The 12,186-nt window shown below is 37.9% G+C and overlaps 1 protein-coding gene across 1 annotated transcript; it reads left to right on the forward strand.

The window, feature by feature from the left end:
• Window positions 1-9,863: 9,863 nt before the first annotated feature.
• Window positions 9,864-10,323, forward strand: LOC138378273 (small ribosomal subunit protein eS17-like). Its single transcript, XM_069463627.1, has one exon. It carries the CDS (start codon window positions 9,874-9,876, stop codon window positions 10,279-10,281), a length of 408 nt encoding a protein of 135 aa, XP_069319728.1. The 5' UTR covers window positions 9,864-9,873; the 3' UTR covers window positions 10,282-10,323.
• The last annotated feature ends 1,863 nt before the right edge of the window (window positions 10,324-12,186 follow it).

A 12,186-nucleotide genomic window follows, 5' to 3' on the forward strand; every position in this document is an offset into this window, starting at 1 on the left:
CTGAAATCATTTAATGCGTAACAAGGGGGGTAAAAAGAAATGCTGAATGCTCGTGATTGCCCTGTTAGAATTATGGGAGTGAAAGCCTGGGGCCCCAAACTTACTGTCTATTAAAGCCAAGCTTTGAAAAAGAAATGCAACCTACAAAAGCTGTCAATCTCCCTTGCCCCTAAAGCCTGGGTTCACATGGATTCAAGTGACAGCCCTCCTCCCCCATGCACAATACATCAATCTGTCTCTCCCACAAGCACCCACAGCCCATTGTGCTGGCCGCAGGTGCCTATTATGGCACCCATGGCTGCCTCCCACAGCTCCGCCCCTGAGAAACAGGAACTGCAGACAATGGAGCCCTGTGGGAAGACAGAGGTGGGTGTTGGGAGGGATAACAGACAGATGGTAAAGGGTACAGGGTAGTAAGGTAGTTTCAAAACAAATGTCAAACATTCAAAATTATTGCTTTCGTGTGCCCCCCTTTTGAATTGCCTTTGCTTCAATCACCATCTGCCATAAATAAGAAAATACTTACCTGTTAGGACGAATATGTGCTCTTCTTTTTGGGTAGTGGTGCAGGGGATGACCTTCAATACTCCTGTTTAGCCTCTAGGTTTCTCAAGGTCACAGACTCAAGGGTTTTAGTTAAGTGACACCAGTAGATCATATAGGGGAAGGAAGGAATATTTCTACTTTTTTAATTAGGTTTGTGATTTCCTTTCAAGCTTAGTTTGAGGCTCCGGGAGGGGGTAAAAGTTATAAAAACTAAGTTACTTTGGGTAATTTATTTGTGAAACCAAAGTACTATGAGACTTCTTACAAATATCACACCAAGCAGGTGGAAATTCTTAGACCATTTCTTTTCTAGAAAGGAGATATGAAAAGGGAAATGAAGTAGATTTAATAATTAAAAGTACTAAAGGTCTCTGACTCAGCCTCTTGTCTTATTCCCAAATATGCCACAATAAATAAGAAAATTTGTTTAAAAAATTACCAAATACTATTCACATCAAGTGTTGTTATCAGAATAAGTACATTTTAACATTTCATTTTATAAAATGTCACTTGTCTATGGTGTTTTAATCTTCTGAGTTCTGAACTAATTAAGAAGCAATAAATAGAAGAATTAAAATATATGCCAAAAAAACATAAATTAGCTCAAATAATTTGATTTAGTTGCTTTTGCCTTTACATGATCATCTCAATATAACACCTATTTCTGTTTTCAAGATAATTTGTTATAAATTAAAACCAAATTAATAATTTCATCACTGCTATTAATACCTATCTCAAACAAAAATCGAAAATCTGGCACAACTATAAGTCATGGTCAAGACAATTGGTGACTTGTTGGGATGAGGGTACCCCCAGAATAATGCCAAGGACTAAAACCAGCCAGTTTTCCTGAAGCAAACAAGAGAGTCTTGGTTTGCTGTCAAAAACCACAAACTAGGTTTTAACTAGGAACTGTCAGAGATCCAAGTGAGCTCCTGGCCAGGGAGAGCTTAATTAGCAGAGTTGGTTTGGGTTTTTAAATTACACAAGAAAAACAACCAATACAGTATGAAAGCATGCAGTGGTTTAATGTAGCACAAAATTCACTATTCCATTATATGTATGTGTGTAGTGATTTTGCACATTCATTAATGATTTAAATTTAGATTTTAAATATTATTTTTGCACCCATTACCAGGGCATGTTTCTTTTGTTTTGTTTCTTCTTATGTGCCCTTTCAGAGATTTTTATGCATTTGCCACCAAAGACAGATATTCATGCTTCCTCTTTTTTATATAAATAGTAGCATACACTGTTTTTTTTAACCTGATGGATCTTGGAGATCAGTCCATAACAGAACATTCGGAGCTTACAGGGCATACTTCTTAAATGTGAATAGCTTTGAATCATATTTGATATTTGCAAAAATTAAGACTCCAGTTCAACAATGGGAAATATATATCATTCCAATATTTAGCTACCAAAGTGATTAAGTCATTTGGACGCTGCTCTCATTTATCCTGACAATGATCGCATTAGGCATAGGCATTTCATTTTGAATACTCAGAAATTAGTACAGCGCACTCTAATTATCCATGTAAATAGGAACCAGAGAAAATGTGGAAGAGAAAGTCACAGATAACCCATAGATATAATCTTTGTTAGAGATTCTTAGATGGGAACACTTTTAAGATATTTATTGGTAAAGTTTATAAATTGTTTCTGCAGCATCCAAAATATTGAGTTCAAAAGAAATCCTTAAGGCTTTCCACTTGATCCATGGTCCATTATTCATACTCATGGTATCTCACACAAAATGACCTTGCTTAATGGATTTAACTGATTAAAAGATGTCAGGTTTTAGCTGTAAAATTAGTTGACAATATACAGTCCTTTTACCTGTGCCCCAACACCAAGCTCTGTGACTTCTAGATGATTTCCATGGAACTATTGAGTCTATCCATTTAAAAATTAACATAATATATTGGTTAAAATCCAATATTATATTGTCAGACAAACTTGGGTCCTAACTTTGGCTCTGGAGCTTGAAAGTGGTGCTATTTAACTTCTCTGATGCTCAGTTTTCTCTAAAAGGAGGATAATAATAGTACCTACTTCATAGGTTTGTTGTAAAGAGTAAATGAGACCATGCATTCACACTTAAAACAATGCCTGGAACATAGTAAATCCTCAATAAACAGTATATATTAATATTATTACTGTTAATAATAATAATAGCACTTATAGGACTCTAAGGATTAGCTAGATGGGTTCCTAAACCCAACTGATTAGCAAAATCACATGGGGGAGCTTTTCAAAAACACACATACCCCAGCCACACCTACCCTAAGAAATCCCAATTGAATAGATCTGTGGTGAGGCTTGGGAATCTGGGGAATCTGTATTTTAAAGTACCACAGAGGTGTATATTGGGGAGGGGATGGGGGTATAACTACATGATGAGTGCGATGTGCACTGTCTGGGGAATGGGCACGCTTGGAGCTCTGACTTGGGGGGATCGGCGGTACATGGGCAACGTATGTAACCTGAACTTTTGTACCCCCATAATAAGCTGAAATTAAAAAAAAAATGAAGCTTATCTAGAAAAAAAAAAGCACCACAGAGGTGTACATAAAAGAAATCCCAAGATGACAACTACTAAGCTGACCAAGAAAGCAATAGATCATAATTAGAACACGAAGTCAGGGCTCAATGAAGAATACCCTTAAGATGGATACAAATTCCATAGTCAACCCACGTAACTGAGAAACCAGAAGCTATTTAAATGTGGATTTGATTGACAATAAAAATGAAATACAGTTAGGAACTCTAAGGAAAACAAAAAGCTGGGCCGGGCGCGATGGCTCACGCCTGTAATCCTAGCACTCTGGGAGGCCGAGGCAGGTGGATCGTTTGAGCTCAGGAGTTCGAGACCAGCCTGAGCAAGAGCGAGACCCCGTCTCTACTAAAAATAGAAAGAAATTATATGGACAACTAAAAATATATATAGAAAAAATTAGCCAGGCATGGTGGCACATACCTATAGTCCCAGCTACTCAGGAGGCTGAGGCAGGAGGATCGCTTGAGCCCAGGAGTTTGAGGTTGCTGTGAGCTAGGCTGACACCACAGCACTCACTCTAGCCGGGGCAAAAGAGTGAGACTCTGTCTCAAAAAAAAAAAAAAAAAAAAAAAAAAAAAAAAGCTGTACCAGGATCCTAGTCCTGATAGGAAGTATATTAAAATGTGGCATCATTCTGAGCCATTGAAAGAGTATAAGAAAAGATAATCCATTTGATTTTGATACTTGAAACATTCTCCTTCCAGCAACACTTCTTAAGTGCAATATGATTTCATTTTTTTCTATATGGTTCCAATCACACTACTTGGTCTTGCTGTGAATAATATTTACATGGAAATTACTATTGGAAATGCTATTTATCGGTTCAATTTTTAAAATTAAACTTTTAATTTTGAGGTAATTTTAGATTCACATGCAGTTGTAAGAAACAATAGAGAGATCTGAGAGGTCCAGTGTACCCTTTACTCAGTTTCCCCCAATGGCAACACCTTGAAAAACTATAGTACAATATCATGACCAGGATATTGACATTGGTATAGTCAAGACACAGAACAATTCCATCACCACAAGGATCGTGTATGTTTCCTTTTTATATCTATACCCATTTTCCTCCCATCCCATCCCCTCCCTAATCCATGACAACCAATAAACTGCTCTCCATTTCTGTAATTTTATAATTTCAAAAATAAGTATAAATAATATAATACAATCCAACAATGTGTAACCTTTTGGGATTGGCTTTTTCCACTCAGCATATTCTCTGGAGATTCATCTAGGTTGTTGCCTGTATGAATATTTCATTCTTTTTTATTGCTGAGTAGTATTCCATGACATGGATGTACCACAGTTTGTTTAACCGTTGACCTGTGGAAGGACATCTGGGTCATTTCCACTTTATAAGTAAAGCTATTATGAATAAAGCTGCTGTGAACATTTGTGTGCAGGTTTTTGTGTGTACTTAAGTCTTCATTCTTCTGGGTTAAGTGCCCAGCAGTGGGTTGTATTAGTGTTTGCATGTTTAATTTTTTTAAAGAAACTTCCCAATATTTTTTCCAAAGTGGCTGTACCATTTTCCATTTCCACCAACAATGTATGAGTGATCCAGTTTCACCAAATCTTCTTAAGCATCTGTTATTGTCACTAAGTTTAACCCTTCTTATAGAAACATAGTGATATCTTCTTGTGTTTTTAATTTGTGTTTCCCTAATATCTAATGATGTTGAACATATTTCCATCTGCCTGTTTGCCATCTGTGTATCATCTTTGGTGAACTGCCTTGTCATCTCTTTTGCCCTTTGGTTTGCTTTTGTGAATCAAGCTATGGATAAAGCATTCTGAGAATTTCATTAAAATTGCAAAACAGAATTTCTTTACTCATAATTTTGTTATTGTATTTTTAAGTTTAACACTTAAAAAACACTTACTGTGGGCCAGGTGCGATGGCTCACGCCTGTAATCCTACCACTCTGGGAGGCCGAGGCTGGAGGATCGCTCGAGGTCAGGAGTTCGAGACCAGACTGAGCAAGAGCGAGACCCCGTTTCTACTAAAAATAGAAAGAAATGATTTGGACAGTTAAAAATATATATAGAAAAAAAAAATAGCCGGGCATGGTGGCACATGCCTGTAGTCCCAGATAACTTGGGAGGCTGAGGCAGAAGGATTGCTTAAGCCCAGGAGTCTGAGGTTGCTGTGAGCTAGGCTGATGCCACGGCACTCTAGCCCAGACAACAGAGCAAGACTCTGTCTCAAAAAAAGGAAAAAAAAAAAAAAAAGCACTTACTGTATAGCAGCCACTATTTTAAGTGCTTTAAGATATTTATTTTGATTTAAGTGAAATTTAATATTACAACAACCCTACGAAGAAGATATTAGTTTTATGATCTCCATTTGAAAATTAAAGAAACCAGGGGCACAGAGATGTTCAGTAACAAGTGATGGAGCTGGGATTTGAACCCGGGCAGTAGTTGTTATAAGGTTAACAATGCACAAGTAATATTACAGAAGTCAGAAGCTGTAGGGGGAGGGAAAGAGTGGAGTGTCTCTGAAATGAGCACCAATCAATATTGTCTATAATTAATGGATCCAGAAATAAAGATTTAAGTATATTATTTAAAGCTATGAAGGCAACCACTAAATAGTTCTGAAAATTATAATAATATAACTAATAAAATTTTGGCAAAGTCTGAAGTTGGTAAAAGAGGTAGCATAAGTATGCTAAATCCTTCATCTTTCTTTGTAGAGAGTTGATAAATACTGTTTAAAAAAATGGGAAAGCAAGAAATAGAACTATAAACATTATATAGAGTAATCATCAGAAAGTTAATCATCAGAAAAACTCAACATTTGAAATAATTAAAAACAGTTATCTCTGGACTGGAAACTAGTAAATAAACAGGAAAATTTTTCTTCTCTACTGTTCAATTTCTTAAAAACTCTATGCAGTTATTATCTCTATAATAACAACACAGGAGATTTTAAAGCACCCCAGGTGATTCTGATGAGGCCAGGTTTGGTAGCTGCTGAGCTAAATTACACCCAATATTCTTGGACATCTTCAAAGATAGGTGAGGATGAGTGGTTTAGCATAGAGTATTGGTTCTGCTTGTGGCATTCTTAACTTCTAAGTCACCCTAGGATGCTATTTTTAACTCAATAATCTTTTCTCCCCTTCCATTCTCTTCCATTGTGCAAACTTTTCTCCCTAAAATCCAAAATCAGAAGATTAGTGGAAGGTTAGCAGCACTATTAGGGTCAAAGACAGGGAAATGATTAATTTCCATCTTCCAAATTCAAGCTCCCGACACAGTATAAAAATAGACCTCTATTCTAGTTAATAGATGCTTAGAAGAAGGCATTTTTCATTTGAAAATATAATGTGTGCACATGGTTACAAAATTCAAATAGTACAAAAGGGTATACAGTGGAAAGTAAATCTCCCTGAACTCCAGACTCCATGTCCTCCTTGCCAAAGTCAATCATTGTTAACATTTTAAAATGTAAGGTTTCAAATGAAGCACACACACAAAAACGGGGACATATGTATCTAATTCACTTGTGTTTCTACTTTATTCTTTTTAGCAACAGCATGATAGCCTCTTGTATGGACATACCATGTTTAGTTAACCAGTCTCTCATTTATAGGCATTTTTATTACTATATTTTTATATTTATCATTACAAGTAATTCCATAGTGACCATCTTTGTACAAAAAGATTTACATCTGCTTTCATTTCAGCAGAATAGATTCAGAAACACATATAAGCATTTAATATATATCTGTATATTTATCTTTCTATATCAGCATAATCTATTTGATGTCCGTGTAATATTCTATTATATGACCACCAAATGTACCCTAACTTATTTAAGTAGTCTCCTCTGACTGGATAGTAAATTATTCACTTGCAAAAAATGAAGATGAGTTTGACTGTGGCTCTGAGTGAGCATGTGTGTGTTTGTGTGTGTGCGTGTGTGTGCATACATGTAGATGTCAGAGTTCTCCAGAGGAACTGAACCAATAAGATGTGTATGTGTATGTATATATATGTGTGTGTGTTTATACATATACATACATATATATGTGTATATACTGGAGAGGGAGGAGAGTGAGAGAGATTTAAGGAATTGACTCCCATGAATATGGAGGCTGGAAAGTTCAAAATCTGCATGGTAGACCAGGCGCGGTGGCTCACACCTGTAATCCTAGCACTCTGGGAGGCCAAGGTGGGTGGATCGTTTGAGCTCAGGAGTTTGAGACCAGCCTGAGCAAGAGCGAGACCCCGTCTCTACTGTAAATAGAAAGAAATTAGCTGGACAACTAAAAATACATATAAAAAAATTAGCCAGGCATGGTAGCACATGCCTGTAGTCTCAGCTACTCGGGAGGCTGAGGCAGGAGGATCACTTAAGCCCAGGAGTTTGAGGTTGCTGTGAGCTAGGCTGACACCACAGCACTCTAGCCTGGGCAACAGAGTGAGACTCTGTCTCAAAAAAAAAAACAAAAAACTACATATTCCCTATCCTTTTCCTACTTTATGAAAAAAAGAAAAAAGAAAAGAAACAAAATCTGCGTGGTAGGCTGGCAGGCTGGAGACCCAGAGAAAAGCTGATGTTGCAGATCAAGTCTGAAGGCCATTAGGCTAGAGACCTGTTAAAACCTGCATGGACGGGGGTTATTCCTAGGCTCAGTTGCTCACCACACAGAAAGCCAATTACTGAGACAACAAGGATTGTCAAGGAAGAAAGGAAATTTATGGCAGAGGACACAACTAGGAGATGGAAGGACTGCCTCAAATCTGCCTCCGCAACTGATGGGGTTAGGGGTTTTTCTAGAGGTGAAATGAATAATGCATGAAGTGAGTGCGTGTCATTGTGTGTTTGAGGTGGCGTGCAAGACACGCAAGTGCAGTGAGAAATCATGCTGGCACATACATCATATGATCAAAAAAGGGCGGATAAGCCTCTCCCAGGGCAGAGATTTTAGTAATATAATGAGCTAGAGGTTAATATTGGTCATCTTTTCAGTCTTGTGCGCATGAAGGTTGTGGGGATTAAGTTGCCTAGCAAGTCCTTGGGCAAGATTTGTGGTGGAATGCCACTTATCTTGACTTCGCTGAACAATCAGGTAGTATAAGGCCTTGTGATTATCTTGTTACTGCAAGGAAGGTCTACCATTTCTGGAGAACAGTTCAAAAGGGAGGTGATCAATGAAGCAAAAAATTCCCAAGTTCTCATCAGCAAATCTTACTGGCCTGGGAATTTGAAACATAAGAGAACTGAAAAAAGGCATTTTAGTTCTTGGAGCCGGTTACAGACTCAGAAAAGAATTGATGTTATAGTTCAAGTCTGAAGGCAAGCAGTCTGGAAACCTAGGAAGAGCCAATGTTGCTAAAGTCCCAAAGCCATCTGCTGGAAGAATTCCTTCTTGCTCAGGGGAGATCAGTCTTTGTTATCTAACTGCCTTCAACCGATTAGATGGGGACCACTTAACTTATAGAGGGCAACCTGCTTTACTCAAGTCCACCAATTTAAATGTTAGTATCATCCAAAAAAAAAAAAAAAACCCCTCACAGAAACATCCAGAATAATGTTTGAACAAATATCAAATATCTGGGCACCGTGGCCCAGCCAAGTTGACACATAAAATTAACCATCGCAGTGTGTGTGTGTGCATAGAAGCATATTTAAAATCAACGGTCACTTAAGAATTTAGAAACCAGACCAATATTCACTACATACTATCCATTTATAGTGGCAGTATTTTAAAATGTACCAAATTTATCATCACTTCAGAAAAGGGAACCCTATAATACTTTTTCCAAATCTTCCTTCTGTTTCCTTAGAAAACTTAAAGTGCCAATAAAATATCTTTTACCTGTTCCCCACTTACCCCCCAGAAAAACTTAAATGGCTAATTCTGTATAAAGCTTTATTTCCATTCTGCTCCATTCAGCTACAGGGGCTTAACTCAAGTGTTTGGTTGGAGTCTGGGACCTCATCTCCTGAAACTGATATAGGTTGTTCAACCCCAGATTTTTTCCATCTTTCCAAAATTCTATGGAGCTAACAAACCACACAGAACACAGTAGCATAGGTTCCACACCCCCAAAACGTTACCAAATGCCATGGCCAAATATAATTGCTTATATTCCTTACAATCTAGGCACCATTTCTGAAGCAATAGTAGTATTTCCACTTAAAATCTAGATCTGCATGGTTGTTACCAGATAGAAACAACAGATCCTTAGTTCAGTAAATTACAGAGAGAAAGCAGAAAAAAACAAACAAAGAAAAAAAAACAAAAACAGTTTTTAAAACAAATAGTGGTGGAACAACTGATATCCATTTGGGGGAAAGAAAAACCTCTAGTCTTATCTCACACCAGGCACAAGAATTAATTCAAAATAGTTCATAGATAGACCCAAATGTACAAACTATCAAACTTCTAGAAATAGACATAAAAGAAAAATTTGGGACCTTGCAGTAGGCTAAGATTTCTTGGGACACAAAAAGTATAAACCATAAAAGGAAAAAATTGATAAATTGGACTCCATAAAAATTAAAAACTTCTCTTCTTCGTAAGATTCTATCAAAATAATAGAAAGGAAAGCCACGGATAGGGAGAAAATATTTGTAATACATATATCTAACATGTATCCAAAATATATAAATATCTCCTATCACTTAGTAAGAAACAAATAACCTAGTTAAAAATTGGCCAGATGTTTGAACAGACATTTTACAAAAGTAAGTATATGAATGGCCAATAAGCACACGAAAAGATATTCATGACTGAGGACCCGCCGACATGGGCCGCGTTCGCACCAAAACCGTGAAGAAGGCGGCCCGGATCATCATCGAGAAGTACTACACGCGTCTGGGAAATGACTTCCACACGAACAAGCGCGTGTGCGAGGAGATCGCCATTATTCCCAGCAAGAAGCTCCGCAACAAGATAGCAGGCTACGTCACACACCTGATGAAGCGGATTCAGAGAGGCCCAGTGAGAGGTATCTCCATCAAGCTTCAGGAGGAGGAGAGAGAGAGGAGAGATAACTATGTCCCAGAGGTCTCCGCTCTGGATCAGGAGATCATTGAAGTAGATCCTGACACTAAGGAGATGCTGAAACTTTTGGACTTTGGCAGCCTGTCCAACCTGCAGGTCACTCAGCCTACAGTTGGGATGAATTTCAAAACACCACGTGGAGCCGTTTGAATCTTCTCTGTGCTGTAATATTTTAATAAACTTGAGACTACAAAAAAAAGAAAAGATATTCATCATTAGTCAAATGTGAATTAGAACCACAATGATATATCACTACACACCCACTCAAGTGGCTAATATTAAAAAGACTGACAATACCAAGTGATGGTGAGGATGTGGATCTATGGATCTCTCATAGAGATTGCTGGTGGGGATCCAAAGTGGGTACAACCACTTTGAAAAACAGTATGGGAGTATATTGCATATGTTATAAAATTAAACATACACTTAACATATAACCCAGCAATTCCACCTGTAGATATCAACCCAAAAGAAATGAAAATATTTGTCCAGAAAATACATGTACTCAAAAGTTCATAGCAGCATGATTCATAATAGTCTCAAGCTGAAAACAATCCAAATGTTCATCAACTGATGAATGGATAAACAAACTGCGCAATTAAAAGGAACAAGCCATTGATAGATGCAACAAGATGTATAAATCTCAAAAATATTACACTAAGTGCAAGAAGTCAAACACAAAAGACTACAGCAACAGAAAGCAAATCAATGGATGCTTGAAGCCAGAGGTCTTGGAAGAGTATAAATGAGCCCAAGGAAACTTTTTAGGGTTAGGGGACTATACCATAACTTGATTGTGGTGATGGTTCCACAACTGTATAAGATTACTAAAATTCATCCAACTGTACATTTAAAATGGGTGAATCTTATTGTATGTAGATCACAGCTCAAGAAAGCTGGAAATTGTCTAGAAAGGAAAAACGTTTTTGGTTTTCTCTTCATCAAGGTGCCAATCCATGTTAGTTGTCCAGGGTCTACCCGCTATGAACTTAAAATTTTGTCATGTGGGAGAAATGTTCCAAGTGGTGAATCACAACAGAAAACTACCACATTAGGAACACAGGGAATCCACAGCCCATGCAGACTGCCTCTGTCTTTGAAGATGGCACGTGTAACTTTCCTTTCATCTAAACTTTCACCATCTGCAATGATGCCTCCTCCAGTTTATAGACCTTTCTTGAGGCCTCCTTCCTCCCATCAGAGTCTGAGCTATATATATTTAAGCCCCATTATTTCCTTTTCCATTTTTCCTTTCACCTGGTATTACTGACACCTCAGTCACAAACTCTTTCTGAGCTCTATCCAGGAATATGGCTCCCTTTTTCACTTGCCAGCAGGTCCTCTACGTTTACAACATTTATATATCTTCTCCAACCTCATGCTTTTGACTTCTTGTGCCCTCTCCTACTCCTGAGACAGCTCGAATTCCCTCTACCACCTCCTTGAGGAGGTGGAAGGAAAGAGATAAATTCCCTTGAGCGATAGAGTGTGTGTCCTAAACTCCCCACATGTTGTCCCCCCAGGTAACCTAATGGGCTTATCGGCTGAGCCTCAGGAGTGTAACTGCACCTTGGAGGAGGAAGATGTCATTGGAGGCTTAGAAAAGACTAGCAAGCTTCTTCACAAAGTGGCCGCTCTAATCCTGGCATCCACTTGGGAACCAATGGGATGGGCTATTCATCTTCACAACACTTTTACATATGTGTCATTGATAGTGCCCCTAGAAGCCTCTGAAGTGCATCAGGACTTTACTTCAATGAAGATCACACTAAACCAAGAGAGTCTTGCCCTATTTAATTTCCTGTCTCAAATTACACGGGCTCTACTGTCCAACTGAGCACAAGCACACTAGCCAAGGTCAAAAATGTGTACCAGAAAATATTAATAACATGCGGTCAAAAATAAATAAATAAATAAAAAATAACATGAGGTCTGCTTATCAGATTGGCAAAGATTAAACAGGTTCATAAGATCCCATTTGGTGGCCCTATGGGGAAAACATATTTTGTACGCTGTTGTCATGTATACAGGCTGCATTGCTGTATATACAATAGT

This window comes from Eulemur rufifrons, chromosome 30 (assembly GCF_041146395.1).
Source record: "Eulemur rufifrons isolate Redbay chromosome 30, OSU_ERuf_1, whole genome shotgun sequence".
NCBI classification, from domain to species: Eukaryota; Metazoa; Chordata; class Mammalia; order Primates; family Lemuridae; genus Eulemur; species Eulemur rufifrons.

What these genes read in the sequence shown, in the direction of transcription:
- LOC138378273 (XM_069463627.1), top strand. Translation starts at nt 9,874, where the DNA reads ATGGGCCGCGTTCGCACCAAAACCGTGAAGAAGGCGGCCCGGATCATC.